Here is a 15,569-nt window from a genome sequence, read left to right as displayed (position 1 = left end):
TAGTGATACAAAATGATATATATATATATATATTATTTTATTTTATTTTATTTTTTTACTGCTAATACGCCCCTTTTACAGTATTATATTGCCATTGAGTGTATGACAATGTGTTGTATTGTAGAGAGCAGACAAGGTTTGTGTGTTGCACCTGACTTTACTGCACCAATATTCAATATATTCTCACTTACAGTTTTTTTTTCTTTTACAGATCTACAGAATTACAGATTTTATTTAGTATTTTCTCTTCTGTGTTGTCTTACTAATGTCTGCTATAACAGGCACATTTTCAGGTATGTTTGATCTTCATACATCCAGTCATAGTGCATTATAAACTTCAATGTTCAAACTGTCTGATTTGTTTTTTAATTATGAAATCATTTTATGGTTTACTTTCTCTTTGTATGGGACATTCTATGTCTATGTATTGCTTTTTTATGTATTGTTAGACCTTAAATCTTGATAAATCAGATTTCTGCTCAAAACAAACTATCATGTTATTCATTCATTAATCATTCCTTTTCCTGAGCTTTTATCTTGACGGCGAAACGTCTCACTTCCGCTTTTATACCGATATTCATGAGAGCAGGTTGATACAAGTCTAGCCCGCACTCTGACGTCACCGGACCATGATTTTCGCGCGCAAGCTACTTACCGGGTTAATGACAGATCGTCACGGTCTGTAATGATCTTAAATAACAGATTATTAGTTTTATGCCTTCTAAAGTTGATGTTTTTTTAAAATCCAAATCAGCCCCTTCAATGTGCTCCGAACTATATCAAGACTGTTTTATCTGCAGTGTGACTTTTAGGAAACCTGACACCTGTCCTGTCATCCAGTGTAGTCTACACAAAACATTTGTGCACACATGCATGCTCATGAATTGAATTGTTTATTCTATTGGTATATACACACACACACGCACACACAGCATCATTACATGGTTATAATCAGTCTCATGGGCAGCAAGATGTCCAGTCCAGGATCCCATTTCAAATAGACGAGAAAATTAATTAAACAGAATAACCTGAACCCTAATGAATGAATGCTCATATTCACCTCAAGACTGAATTAAATTCAATGACAAGAAGTTTTACCTGGGTATGAGTTAGACCAGAATTTTTAATCTCTCTTCTATTTGATGCAAAAACAAAACTGCATACACATCTTGTCTTATTGTTTAATTGGAAAACAACATTACAGTCAAACTTACAGTCAACCCTGTGACATGTTGTCACAATCAATTTGCAAGACCATTCACTGATAGGGAATGTGTAATGTGAAGAGAAATCTACATTCAGGAAACACTTGCACATGACAAAAAAAAAAAAGTGTGACAGCTCTGAATACTGATTCAAAGTCTAAACATATCCCGGATAAAACAAACAGAGTGAATTCATGGTTGAATATACAAGGGCACCATTGGTGGTATGCTGTGTTGGTTGGAGCATCAGTAGTTACATGACATTCATCAGGTCACGAAGACATAGTCAGGGTGTTTTTCCTCTTGGAGTCCCTCCTTGGGAACGGCACAAAGCTCTTCACCTCTTTGAAACATAACCCTGCAGACAAAAGGAGAAAACCATTTGTTTTCTGCATGTGCAGCATGTTCACACTGAAATAATAATTTAAACAAAGCTAATAAAAGTATACTGCATGGCATTTTAACATCAATCATTCATTATTGATCACTCCAACATGGTCAGCATGATAAACACTTAAAAGAAAATGTCCACTTGATGCAGTGGTAAAGCATTTGAAAAACATGATAATGACACTTTCCCATTGTTTATTGTATACACAAAAAGACAAGTTTATTACCTCTGTTTATATCGTTCTCATATAGCAACAAAAAGATTTTGTGAAAGGCCTCTATTCTGAGAAATGTAAATATACACAAACAAAACCATAACTGATACTATCACACCTAAATACTGTAATATATGTAATTGTTTTCTCCACATGCTCAAACAGTCATCTCCACATTGATTATATCATGGCAATTTTCTTTCTAATCAATGTTGTTAATTGCTTTTCACTTACGCTTCCATTCGTCCAGGGACAATGTGGCGTTGTCGTGGCTGTCGTCGTATGAAGCAGGCTCAGGAAAGTCATCTGGGTCTCTTAGACTGTCGAAGTATGGGTGCTCCAGAGCCAGTTCGGCAGTAGGCCTCTCGTCTCCATCCAGAACCAGCATCTTCTCCAGCAGGTCAATACCTACAAACGGTCAGTGGTACAGAATAATGCGACAATATGATGAAACTTCAAAACCATCAAAGTGTAGAAGTCGCTAAATGTATAAAACATATTTATTGACATTAGTCATATGGGAGGTTGCTGCAACCTTTTCAGAAGAAGGAGATTCAATTCTGTTTATTACAAATGGAACATTATACCTATTTAATTTCATTATTTTTAAGCACCAAAAGATTAAAATAAAAAATCAGCTGCTGCCAGAGACTTAGAGCATTTTCTCCTGTTCTGACACTGATTGTTTAGAACAGTAAGTGCTTTCATGAACAGGGAGAGTCATTATGGTATAAAATAAATCAGAGACAAAAAGCTGCAGGATTGACATCATACTGTAAGCAAATGAAACAGAGTATTAATAACAAACTGAGGGCACCCCTGAGTGCTATGATGGACCAGCACGGTGGTAGAAGACTAGATGTACTGGTTCAATCTCAAGTGTAATAAAATTGTTAAGATAAACAGTTGCGGACCAGTTGAGTTTAGGAAAACCTGCTGTGGCTGAACTCACCCTTTGTGCTGGCTCTGGGGAACAACGTCGAGAAGTCTTTTCTGGGATAGCGAGGAAGACCCTTAACATAAGTTTTGGCCTGTTTTAAGAGACAAAAGACAAACTGCAGCTCAGACAAGACCAAAACAACATAATAGACACATTTTGATGATATATTCTATATATGGTATCACTGTCACCTATATGAAGATGACAAAAAAGGTAACAGGCATTAATCAATAGTTTATGTGCAAAATCAAATGCTTCAGGCTGTTCAAACAAAGGCGTTTCTGTGAAATTCAAATAATCATCCAATCATTTCCCTTTGTTGAAGGGACAGAAACACTGTATTTGAAGTGAACAGTGCCAAGAAGCTTAAGTAAACTGTGATGGGCTTTCATCAATTATCTGTTGGAATGATTTTACACAATACTGAGCCATGAGAGAGATTATCATTAGAGATAGTGTTATGATATGAAAGTGTGAAAAATTACATCAGAAAAAAAAAATTCACTGCTTACAAAGATAAAAAATATCCATTGAAGCTTTTGATGTGCAGGAATCAACTAAAGAACTCACAAAGCAACCAATGCGCTTTGTTTTTCTTAAATACATGAAATTAATACATAAAGAACTTAACTGATTGGTAAAGACCTGTGTTTAAGTGTGTCATTGACTACGTTTACATGCACAAAATATTCCGGTTTTTGCCCTTATTCCGAAAAGGACAATATTCCCACTAAGCTGTTTACTTGGCTAATGAAAATTAATATTCCACTAATATTCCCATTTACATGCAGAGTGTTTTCAGGGTCTCCTCCTGCTCCAGTGGGAACGGGAATCACAAGATCTCCACAAGCAGTGAAGCAAATCAGCGAGGTGAAAAACATTAATGAGCTGCTTCCTGATATTGATATGACTGATACTATACATTTACAGTTACAGGCACATCTAGTACCTAGGTTGTTCCATGATGTTTACTACACTGCTGCATCACCCCAACATCACCATCAGGATAATAACCAATCCCCTCCATCCCCATCGTGGAGAACGCGTGCTCTGCTTTTCCAGCCTGATCTGAACAGCTCTTCACCCTCCTCTCATTCCTCTTCTCTGTGTGCCTTCCTGCTCCAGTATATGTCATTTTGCCTGCGCAGGGGTAAAAAGGCAAGAGGGCCGCGTGTTGCAAACTGCGGTAAAAACCCCAATTGAGACGTGTATTCCAAACGCACTGAATACATGTCCAATGAAAGCTGCTAAAACCAGAATATCGGCATATCCCACATGTCTTAGTTGGAAAATGCTATATTCGGAATAAGGCCTAATTTGGAATATCCAAATGGAATATGACCTGTATCAAATTAAGAGTATTGTCATACTCGGCATAATAGTGGAATATTAGTGTGCATGTAAATGTTCTCAAACCAGGATGAAAGTGGCTTTTCCTCTAGTGCCACCCTCAGGACCTTTATATTTTTTCTCCCAGTACTGCCAAAGCTTCAATAGTGGCAAAATCTTCAGTGTGTTGTTATTGTTGGATGTAATGTACACTGAAACCTCTAAGGGTTGCTAGTGGGCTTGAAAACATTTAGTGCTGGTAATGTGATTTTCATGGATTTCAGGGGCTGATTTAGTGTACTGTGGACCAAATGATTTGAGAGAAATTAGATATTTTCACTCTCATCTTGGAGAAATAACTGCATATTTGAAATTGCTCAGCAGTAAAAGGTGTATATTAGCAAAATATCAGCAATTAAGTGCAGCGATTTCTCAACTCATCTCAGTCACACTGTAGTTTCATGACATACACCTAATGTAATTTGTCCTACCTCTGGACTGTCCAGTTTCTGTATGAACTCTGGTCCAGGCACTCCGGTCACTTTCATGATCTGAGTCAGCTGGTCCATGTCTGGTAGTAAAGGGATTACAGTCAAGGATTTTTAAAGTCGGGATATCCTGGTGGTTCAATAACCAAGTATCCACTCAAAAGCAGTGGAAAGTTGGGTTGCCAAGGAGGTTAACTGGAAGCCACAGTGACAGCTGTATTTACTGGTTGGTGCTATAAATCAGTCATGTGCATCGGGTGCAAAAAATAACTTAAAAAACAAATATAAAACATGCAGAAAAAGTGTGTAATACAGTGCAACAAAAGCAGCATGAGGAAAGAAACTGCTGCTGCCTCATGTAATATCTGTAACTTTTCTGTTTCATTGCATTGCATGCATGAGGTTTACAGCGCCTCACATCAAATAAACCTGTCACTGTTTAGTCAAGTGGCTTTCAATCTCCTTTATTATTACAGCGATTGGACAAACTGATGTTTAAACTATAACTTAGGAATCAAACAGTATATCTACATTTTTGTATATGGACACTTATGTCATTATTTAGTATTACACCAGCTTCAAAAGTTACAAGCCGCAAGACACGGCAGATGAAAGGATACAATCTTTCCCTTTGAAAAGGGTTTTTCCGTTGATCATTTCTGCCATGATACAGCCCACAGACCAGATGTCCACTAGAATAAACACAAAAGGAAAAAAGCATCAGTGAGAATCCAAGCAGAATACACATCCCTAAGAGTGTTTTAAGTTGAGCTCAAATGCACTAGAAATGAGGAAGGAGGCCTATATATGCCAGAGCAAAGTTCCTGTTCGCGACGGAGAGAAGAATCTGTTGTGCTGTTTATATCGGGGGAAACTTGATGAGTGATACAGTCCAATGAAGGATGTAAACTTGCCAGAGTGGCTTTCTGTGCTACATTCCATTCTGTAGATGCTGTTCACAAAATGAAAAACCTCTATCTACTAAATCCTGGGAAAGTCAGTTTCACTGTAGTGACAGCTCTGTGATTGTGTCTCAGCACTATCAGGCTGCTGTCAGACCCATCTGTGTCAACTGCTAACAGATTAAAGGGAGGAAAAAAAAAGATTTATTATAAGAACGACACGCTGTGTAACTTGAAATGTGTTTCATGCATCGGCAACAGGATTATAAAAATCTGCAGACCCATGAAGTACCATACAAGCCACCGCTAAAAGAAAGAAATCATTGTAACTGGAGTTGGGATGTTTTCAGACGACAAACAGCAAACAGTTACAGTTACAGCACCGACAGGCCAACGGAGCACTGAGACAACAGTGAGGACGGAGGTAAGAATATGTAACAGCTACGATTGTCTTGCCAGTCTGGGTGTAGTGCATCCAGTTCAGAATGACCTCAGGCGCCCGGTACCAACGGGTCACCACGTAGCCCGTCATCTCGGCGTCAGTACTGCGAGCCAGCCCGAAGTCCAGGATCTGCATAATAGTAATAGTATTTAAATATTGATATTTTTACATCCTCATTGACATTACCTGTACAAATGTTGTACTATTGTTTCTACATTTTCTGACCCACATTTAAGTAAGCCCCAAGACAAAAACATCTGTCTCGTAACACAAACAACTCTGAGTAAATCCATTTGCTGTTTGCTGCTCAAACTGCAGTATCTTCTGTATTTCCATTACATTCTTCTTTACTCGCTAATCCTATCACTTTGCTGCTAAAGCAACCCTATGATTTAAGTTCTGTCGTGTTTTTCAAGTGGAATCTTTAGAAGTACAAACCTTCAGTTCACAGTCTTGGTTCACAGCCAAGTTTCCAGGCTTAAGATCCTGCAAAAGAAAATGAGCTGAGTAATGGTTACTTATTGCACATAGTGATTAACAGCAAATTATAGTGTTTGTATTGAGCAGTATCAATACTGGGGCTGTGAAGAGCTTTGCTGCTTGTAGTTTCCTGTGGTCTAACATGGCTCGGCTGTTTGTCTCAATGTGGGATTTTTAACAGCTATTCAGTGGTGTGACTCAAATATAAGCTAACCATAAGACAAACTGTAGCATTTCTGCACAGTCATTCATGAAATACTGTGACGTAATGTATTGGACTGTTAGTGAGTGTGGATAACACCTTCACTGCTTTAGGAATCACCAGAGTAATAGCGAAGTAACACCTAAACAGAGTGTGCAGGGCCGTATTTTCTTCAATCATTGTCAGAGCAATAATTTCAAATAATGCTTTGTATCATTTTTGGCAGCATGAGTATGTATAGATGCTACCACAAAAAGGCCTTTGGGGGTTCCAAGAGAAATAAAAAGCCAACGTCTGCCTGATATACAAGTGTTGTATTGGTCCAACCCTACTTTGCCTATTCCACACACACCCTTAGGTCTTGGCGTTGGTGCTGAAGGGTGTTGCCTAACATTTCTAGACATGCAGTCAGGCATCAGAGAGGAGTGAACTCATCCTACCTGTTGGGGCAGGGTTTGATCTGACATGATAACAATGACAAATTAAGTCAACTTTCTTATGTGTTTCTTTGGAACAAGAAGAAGCGCACGTCTGAGCCAGAATACAAGGTACAAACCTGTCTCTTTATAATATCATGTAAAGGTAAATCTATCATAGATAAATGAAATTCATCCAAAATAGAGCCATTTTTCCACCTATGCTCTAAAGTCAGCTCTCTACCTTGACATTTTGACTTGTACTTACCCTGTGGATGATTCCAGCCTTGTGAATGTACTGCAGAAAGGTAGAGAGAGAGAGAGCAGGTAGCATTTATACTGCAGTCATATCCAAAATGTATGATATGGTATATAACATTTATTTATTGTGTCATGTATTATATTATATGTAAGTTCCAGACAGCATTTGTTTTAATGGCAATAAAGTTTACTCAAAATAAAGTTTAAACAAAAATACTTTTATGGCATATGGATGGCAATCCATTATATTTTCATAAAGTACATAAATCTATGCTTCTTCACTTTATTCAAATAGCTTATAATACTTATATGTATATACTGTATGCATTAATCAAAATGCAGACCATTCTCGGCAGTTATTGTAACATATATTAAAATACAGTATAACTCTGGCATGACGGTGCCTTGGAACGCATGTATTTATTGACTGTAATTATACTAATACTAGAATACTATATATACTATAATACTGATGTACTTCTCGTGCTTCATGATAAAATTCAACGTTTTTTCCTTGGCTCACCCTGAGTCCACAGAGCATCTGATAGACGAGAAACTGGACTTTGTCTTCTGAGAGATGACCTCGCACCTTTGACAGGTCAGTAAACATGTAAGGCATCACCAGGTAGCTGAGAGAAAGAGGAGCAGAAAGAGGCATAGCAAGGAAGAGGATCAATGATCAATGGAAAGATACCCAGACAGGAAGGAAGATGATTCCCTCCGCTGAGTAGTCCAAACATCATACAAAGCTTTATTGACTAACCAAGAGGCACAAGAAGAGGTTTTCCTTTGCCTGAGTAAGTCATCCCACTGTTATTTTCCACGCTCTATTAATGCTGTAATCCATCAATTTTCATACTGTCATCGAGGGGATTTAAGGTGCTTGTGTATCTTTGTGTAACTCTCATCTTTATACTGAATAACCTCCAAACAATTATTCCTCTTTATTGTATCCTCCAGTCTAAGTTTGCACTTCCATGTACTCATCTTGCTAGCAGCACTAAATGAAAGCAAAAATATTCCAATGCTATAGCTCTCTATTCCTTTTTTTTACTTTCATATAAAGTTTTGTTAGTTTACAGTTTTACTTTCTGTTCTACATTTCTCTGAAGATGGAGAGACCAATAAGAACATGACAGAGAACCAGAGTTTTGAACAATCTTCACTGAAAAGCACAACTGTTTTTTAGCCCCATGTTTTAAATTTTTCATGTAAAAGCCACATTACACAGTACTAAAGTACCTGTTGAATTGCTTACATTATTAACTATACTTGATAAGTTTATTTTACCATCTAAAGTTCCTTCATCAAGACCTCAAATTCTGTCAGTTTTAGGCTTTAATCTCTGCATAAAATGTATTTGTATCCTGATGCATCAGTAATTACTATATCAGTCTGCAGCAGATTATTCTTCATGCCAAACTCTAAAGGATACTCAATATGGCCAAAAGTATGTGGACACTCCTATATGGGGCTGTTATTCATGGCTAGGTCCGTTAGTTCCAGTTAACAGGAATCTTATCTTAGGTGCTTCCACCTTTGTAGCATCAGTTTGAGGAAAGTCCTTTACTCTTTCAACAACACAATACTCCTGTGCACAAAGCCAGGTCCATAGAGAAATGGTTTTCAGAGTTCGGTATGGAAAACTTGACTGGCCTGCACAGAGACCTGACCTCAGCCCCATCCAGTGCCTTCGGGATGAATCTGAACTCCGACTTAAGAGCTAGGCCTTATTGCCCAACATCAGTGGCTGACCTCAGTAATGCTCTTGAGGCTAAATGAGAGCAAATCCCTGCAGCCAAGTCATAAAATCTTGTGGAAAGCCTTCCTAGAAGATTGCAGGTTCTTACAGCAGTATGTTGATGCCCATGGTTTGGGATGACATGTCAACATTCATAAATGGGTGTAATATTTGAGTGTCCACATGTTTTTTGGCCATATAGAGTATGACATGACAGGTGGACTTTGCTTCGTACATTTCAACAGTTTCTGTCCAGTGCTTATACCTTAAGCAAATGACCAAATACATTTCCATACTTGTCCAGACTTTCCAGATCCTGGTCTTGAAAGTCTTCAAATATTATGAGGGCATGATGCATATCAGACCATAACTAGTAAAACCACCTCAATACGGACCTCAATAAACATATGAACAGAGTAACCAAATATGCTCCTGTCAGAGAGGTGAGAGGAGAATGTATGCCAAATACATTTTGCTCTCATCACTCTGAAGACTGACTTACTGCTCAGCCTACAAAACAGAAAACAATCACTGCTCTCAGTGGCTCTGCAATCCTGTAGGTAGTACTCCTCCAGGTGAATACTAATCCTGCAGATCATCAGAGGTGTTTCCTGTGTCTGCCTGAGGGTCTTGATAGTAAGCCAAACAATACTCACAAGTCCTGAAAGTCATCAAGGCCCAAGGCAGGTGTAAACACATCAAGAAGTCCTATAACCTAGTTGGAATGAAAGAGGGAGGTGACAAATACAGAGAAATGGGAGCAGAGGTGTGAGGTTCATGTTAATTCATCTTAGTATTTACAGTATACTGTCATATCTGAAATGCACAATGGTGATGCAGTTTCAAGAATGTAAAAACTATAGTCTGTTAAAGGAAGCAGTGGATGTGTTGGGTTAAAAAGTACTCACATTTTCATGCTTCATGTGTTTGAGCAGTCGGAGTTCCCGGTAAGCTCTCTTAGCAAATATCTCTGACTGGAAGGGCCTGTGGAGCTTCTTGATGGCCACTTTCTCTTTAGTCTTCTCATTCAGTGTTGAGCTGTAAAGGAAAAAGAAGTTTTACACTCTGAGTCTACATGTGCCTCCTAGTTTCACTATGATTTCACTTTTCTCCTCTTTTGAAATTATCTGTACTGTGTGAAAATGACAGCGGACGGTCTATTTTAAGGTTTTAACAGTCACTAAGAAGTTCTGTGTGATATCAAATGCAACAGCACAGACGTTCTCAGATGGAGGTACTGTACGTGCAACTCATTCTCTCGCTGAGTGGGGGTCTGTGGTTTATTCAGTGTGAGCATCTAAATGTTTGGCAGCTTATTACGTGCATGTTTGCAGTGATCTGCAGGGCACTGAATCGTAGGAGGGAAGGCTTGTTAGGCTATTTGGAGCCACATCCACCAACACATATTACACAAATCACTTGTGCATAATGTTTTGGACGAAGATGAACGGATGTAGTAATTACAGTCAGTTGCATGCAGCAGCTGGTCCATGCCAGACAAGACAAACACAGTAGTTATGAAACTGTTGATGATGTTTCAGTTTATAATTTCCTTTTCTTCATTTGGTTGCAATTTTCTTCAAGATGGTTTATGAGAGATGTGCAATTTGGTGGTTGCTTTATCCCAGTTCATCAGATGGTGCATCTTTTAAAGGTCAGACATTGTAAGCTTTAACAGCCCATACTGTAACTACTCCCACACTGTAAATGCTTAAAACCCTGGCAACCATTGTCAGCAGGCCAATCTCTGCTGCTCTGACAACACGAGCATTGTCCTATTTTTCTGAAAAAAACGTATTATATCCAGCATCTGTTCAATGACATTACAAACTTACACCATTCATGGTAATACAATCTGCAAAAATGTATACGTTATAGTGTGGGTAATGAAATTTAAAAGTGGAGTTTGTGGTGTGCTCTGGTAGTGTGGTGTTCCACAGTTATGAGATAAAAGCACAGCAATGGCAGAGCTCCAAGGTCATGTCCTTCGTAATATTTTGGGAATTCAGGAGGGTTTGATAACATTACGTTAACGTTTACGTTCTATAATTACACACATATTACACACGTTGGGTTTTTAAGGCTGATTATGATATATTTTAGATTAAATATCACAGAATTTCACTTCTTGAATCAAATTTGACTAAAATTAAATCAGTATTCTCCATGAGAATTACGCACATATAAGACTGCAATATGGGAAGTTTAAATTTTACACATTAATAAGTGAAATGTATTTTTTAATACTACTGCAGTAGAACATTTCACACAGTTTAGTTGGTGGCTTGTAAAAAATGGTTGTACGTTGGTGGAGCTCTGCTGGGGAACTTTGACTCACTCCATTATTTCTAAAATCTTGGCTACAGCCCTGAGTGCTGGTTTCAAATCCAAGTGTGTTTGTATGATGATACTATAAACCTGACTGAAGAGATGTCTGTATGTCAACTGTAAACATGTTTCAACTTGTGATGCAATCTGGATTTTATGGACATCCTTTTCAGAAGACTTTTTCCACTTTTGATATATTCTAATGGGATATCAGCAAGCTTAATTCATCATATATCATATCACGAATATAATGTATCATAAATATAGCAACACACTTGCAGCAGTAGAGGACCTAAACGCTGATTTCACGTATCCAGTCAGCTGGATAAACACAGGAATGCGTTTACTACAACAAACATGTAGCCTACATATTACAGCAGCGTGCTGTCACTGAAAGCTGGATTTTGACGCCTGACTCCCTACATGTATGTATATCCTAAAATAACTTAATCTAATTTCTGTACCACGTATGTTATTACATGTAAATACATGTAGACATATATGCAAAAATATACAAAATGTTACGTATCTATATGCATATGTATTACGCAGTATGCACATCATCTATATCTGTAGTTTCCACTGTGTATGTAGCTTGAATGAGCATATAGAAATGAAAGTGCAAAGTGGCCATCTTTACTATTGACTTTCATGTAATGAGTGCAGATGTCCCATAGTTGCATATACACTATTTTTACACAGATATATGTTTGAAAGGTGTTATGAGTGTCTTCGTGTTGACACATGACGCATGCTGTTAGGATGTTATGAGGTGTCAGTGTTAGTTAGGACTTTGTAACGTGATTTAGCTGTCTGCGGGGCTGACAGTGTGTTGGTGGGGACTACAGGATATAAACCAGGCCCACCGCGGGCTGCATGTAGCTAACAGTAGTGGGGTGTTTTTAACACACGGTCCAGTCAGTCCCAGCTACGACACACACTTGATGCAGCTTCCAGTAAATGAGACTCACCACACAGAGCCGTACGCGCCGGTCCCTATCTGCCGGAGCCGTGTGTATTTCTCCGGGACTTCCCACAGCGTGCTGTTGATCTCCTCACGGTGGAACTGAACCCGATCGTCCATGATGAAGAGGAGAAGGCGACGCCAGGAAAAAACACACACACACACACACTCACACTTCTCCCTCCTTCTTCTGTACGCCTGTCACTTGTTAGGAAGGTAAAGTAAAATACGGCTCAGAAACCCAACAATACACCTACTTCTTACTTCCGTTAGGGGTTTTCAAAATAATGCTTTACTGCGTGGGAGAGAAAACAAATCATTGAATCATAGATCTCTGCTCACGTGTTTCAAGGTGTATATAAAACACTCTGCTTAATAATAACTTGAGTCTGAGATGGTTTTTCCTGAAAAAAAAAAATCGATTATCTTGTTAAAAGCCTTAAAATGACATCTCCTTCTTCGTTAACAATTCAGAATCTATGAATATGCAAACATTGTTCATTTCAGAAGTTAAACTGCTGGATATAAGATGTCTTTGCCTCCAGTTGACTGACTGTCTGTCTGGTCTGGCAAATCTGAAATGAAACAGCGGTTCCTCAAAGCATTGATCCAATAAGATTAGCCAATCAGCGCCAGGGGCGGGACTAACCTCATTATCAAGGTGTTGTAAAAGGTGTGTCAGCTGGAACCAAGGAGGAGTAAAACTAGGTAGTGCCGATTAAATATGGATCAAGATTATGTAACTGCATTGCCTAATTCTCGAATCAAATGTTTTCAGAAACATATTTTAGTGCTCTACTAAAATAAACTAGTTGTGATGTCATAAATCCTGCTCGTAGGCCCTCCTCTTAAAATTAGATTTTCAGTGAGCACAGAGAAACTTTTAACTTCAGCAGATGAATGTGAAAACAGCCTTCTGGTGTCAAACTCTGAACATACATCATTCTGAACAGTGAAGCTTAAACATTCAATTGTAGGAACAAGAAGAATGTCCTCGTCCTGTACGACTAGCTTTAATTTGTAATTGAGCCTTTGTCAGTCTAATATTAATAATGATGCCATAAAATTAACATTTAAAGAAAAAAAAGAATCTCCAATAGCTAAATGCACTCTGCACACACGACCTTACTTTGTAATGTTTTTAATTTTGCTTGTTTTATAAGATTCTCATTTAATTTTTTTTCAATTTCATTTTAAGAAAAGCTTAATAAGCAAATTTCAGTATTCATGAAACTGAACTTTATTGTGGAGGAAGCACTTCCGGTGTGAAGTGTCTCATATGAGCTTCACGCAGTAGCACGGTAAACCACAGCCACTGTTAGTGTAGATAACGTGTTAAGTAGCCTGGAGGACTACACTCATGTTGCCTCATAGTCTTCCCAATTCTCAGGAAAACACTCCTCTACAAAAAGCTTAATCCACCGTGTGGAAAACAACCAAATGCTGTAAACACTGTACAAATCATCAGATCCCAGTGTGAAAAATCAGACAGCTTGCTTGCTGAAACATGTCAATATGACTCGATTTTGCTCCCGCCCACACATAGTAGGTGTTACTTGTCATGAATAATTGCTGTACATTGCCAGAAGTTAATGAATCATGACAGCCTTCTCAAGGCTTTCACACTTACAGACAAAAAAAACATGGATACTAAGCCCACAGATTTTGACTTTGTACACAAATATAGGTTTATTCTCAAAATAATAAATGATCCATATCTATGAATCCTTTTTCAGTTATAACCCCTCACAGATTTACATTATTTTTTAGTGTTAGCACCACATTACAAAAAGACTAATCCTAGCTTTGGGTGCAGCAGTAAACATTTGTGTAAAGGAACATTTCTCCTTGAAAGCGAGGACACCCAGAAGACTGTTCACAAACTTGTGCTGCTCCGTTGGCAGTCAACACAAGACTGACCTTGTACATTCAGTGATGGTGTTTTTTTCTTCCCATCTGGATGAGCATGAGTGACACAGAACAGTTCTCAGTTATCACAATGGCACTTATCATTACCAATTTCCACCGAATTCCTGTGGAGTTGTGAAAGTGTCTGTATGATAATCGGCTCCATGTCAACCCAGTTTCAGTCTTTTTTTCTTCTTTTTTTTTGTCAGATCAGGTGGGGACTCAATGCTCAGAAAACCAAGTGTACATATGTTTATGTGTGTTTTGAACCGGGTGGGGGCCACAGTTATTTGAGTAAGGTGGGTGATTGAATGGTTATTTTGACAATAAAAGTGAATTTGTATTTATCTCCTATGTTAGTCTCATATCAGTTCTCTGTGAAGGTACTATTAGAAATAATATTATTCAGTAAGAGAAAATGGCCCACATAAAATCTGATGAAATGATTATATACTAAAAAAAAGAAGAAAAAAAGAAGTTTAGGTAATACTCAGTGGTATTCATCTGTAATGTCTCTTTGGGATTTGAGGCAATGCAGCTCTCATATTTTGGGGGCAGTTTTTTAAATGAAAAAGGGATGAGGTGAGTGTTCTTACTGTTTTTAAGTAAAGTAAGATTTTTACTGTTGGATGACACGCAATGACCATAATATATCTGTGGAGGGGGTTGAAAGGGTTATGGATCAATACCAGTGACTCAGCCATTACTTGGCCAGCTGCTGAACTTTCTGGCTCTCAGAACTCAAGTTTCCAGCCTACTCTGTTTTGGAAAGAAAGCATCAAACCTACTGAGGTTTCAAGACCTCATCTAAACCAGTTTCTGTTTAGTTATGTGATTAGCAAAGCAGACTGTCCCTGAGGAGGTTCAAACAGTAACATTAGTTTTCCCATGACAAAGAAAACCACGAATAACAATAGGTCTACTTATTAGGTTTTTTGTGAAGCTGTCAACCACGTCAGCAGATGGAATTTGTTTAGTTGAGCAATGAGAGATGCTTGAGATGCAGCTGAATGCAGGAAGAGGACTTTAAGTTAGCTACTATTTCCAAGATAAAGAATGTAGCCTACTACACACTCAGGATTTAGTGTCATAAAGTGGCTGAACTGGTGATATGTTGCTGAGCAGGTTTTGACTCCTACAACACCAATGATACATATTGTACTTAAAGTTATTAAGTTAAAGTTACATTTAACAGGAGTTTATATTATATATAATACTGAATAGGCGTATATGCAGCCATAAAAGCATTTTTTTGAGGCTGTACTTAGGCACAGCAGAGGTTTGAGCTACATGCTAATGTCAGAATGCTAACACGCTGATTTTTAGCGGATATAATATTTACCATATTCACCATCTTA

General features: G+C 38.2%; 1 protein-coding gene across 1 annotated transcript; it reads right to left on the bottom strand.

The window, feature by feature from the left end:
- Nucleotides 1-1,167: 1,167 nt before the first annotated feature.
- mapk13 (mitogen-activated protein kinase 13) lies at nucleotides 1,168-12,859 on the bottom strand. The gene is made up of 12 exons (XM_042409538.1): nucleotides 12,311-12,859; nucleotides 9,920-10,049; nucleotides 9,668-9,726; nucleotides 7,794-7,899; nucleotides 7,278-7,307; nucleotides 6,350-6,397; nucleotides 5,926-6,040; nucleotides 5,188-5,259; nucleotides 4,571-4,650; nucleotides 2,763-2,841; nucleotides 2,045-2,218; nucleotides 1,168-1,563 (listed from the first exon to the last, which is right to left on the bottom strand). Exons 1-12 carry the CDS (start codon nucleotides 12,421-12,423, stop codon nucleotides 1,478-1,480), a joined length of 1,092 nt encoding a protein of 363 aa, XP_042265472.1. The 5' UTR covers nucleotides 12,424-12,859; the 3' UTR covers nucleotides 1,168-1,477.
- Between the last annotated feature and the right edge of the window lie 2,710 nt (nucleotides 12,860-15,569).

Source organism: Thunnus maccoyii, chromosome 4 (assembly GCF_910596095.1).
Source record: "Thunnus maccoyii chromosome 4, fThuMac1.1, whole genome shotgun sequence".
Lineage (NCBI taxonomy): Eukaryota > Metazoa > Chordata > Actinopteri > Scombriformes > Scombridae > Thunnus > Thunnus maccoyii.
The sequence above is the reverse complement of the archived record's forward strand: the minus strand, read 5'-3'. Positions and strand labels throughout refer to the sequence as shown.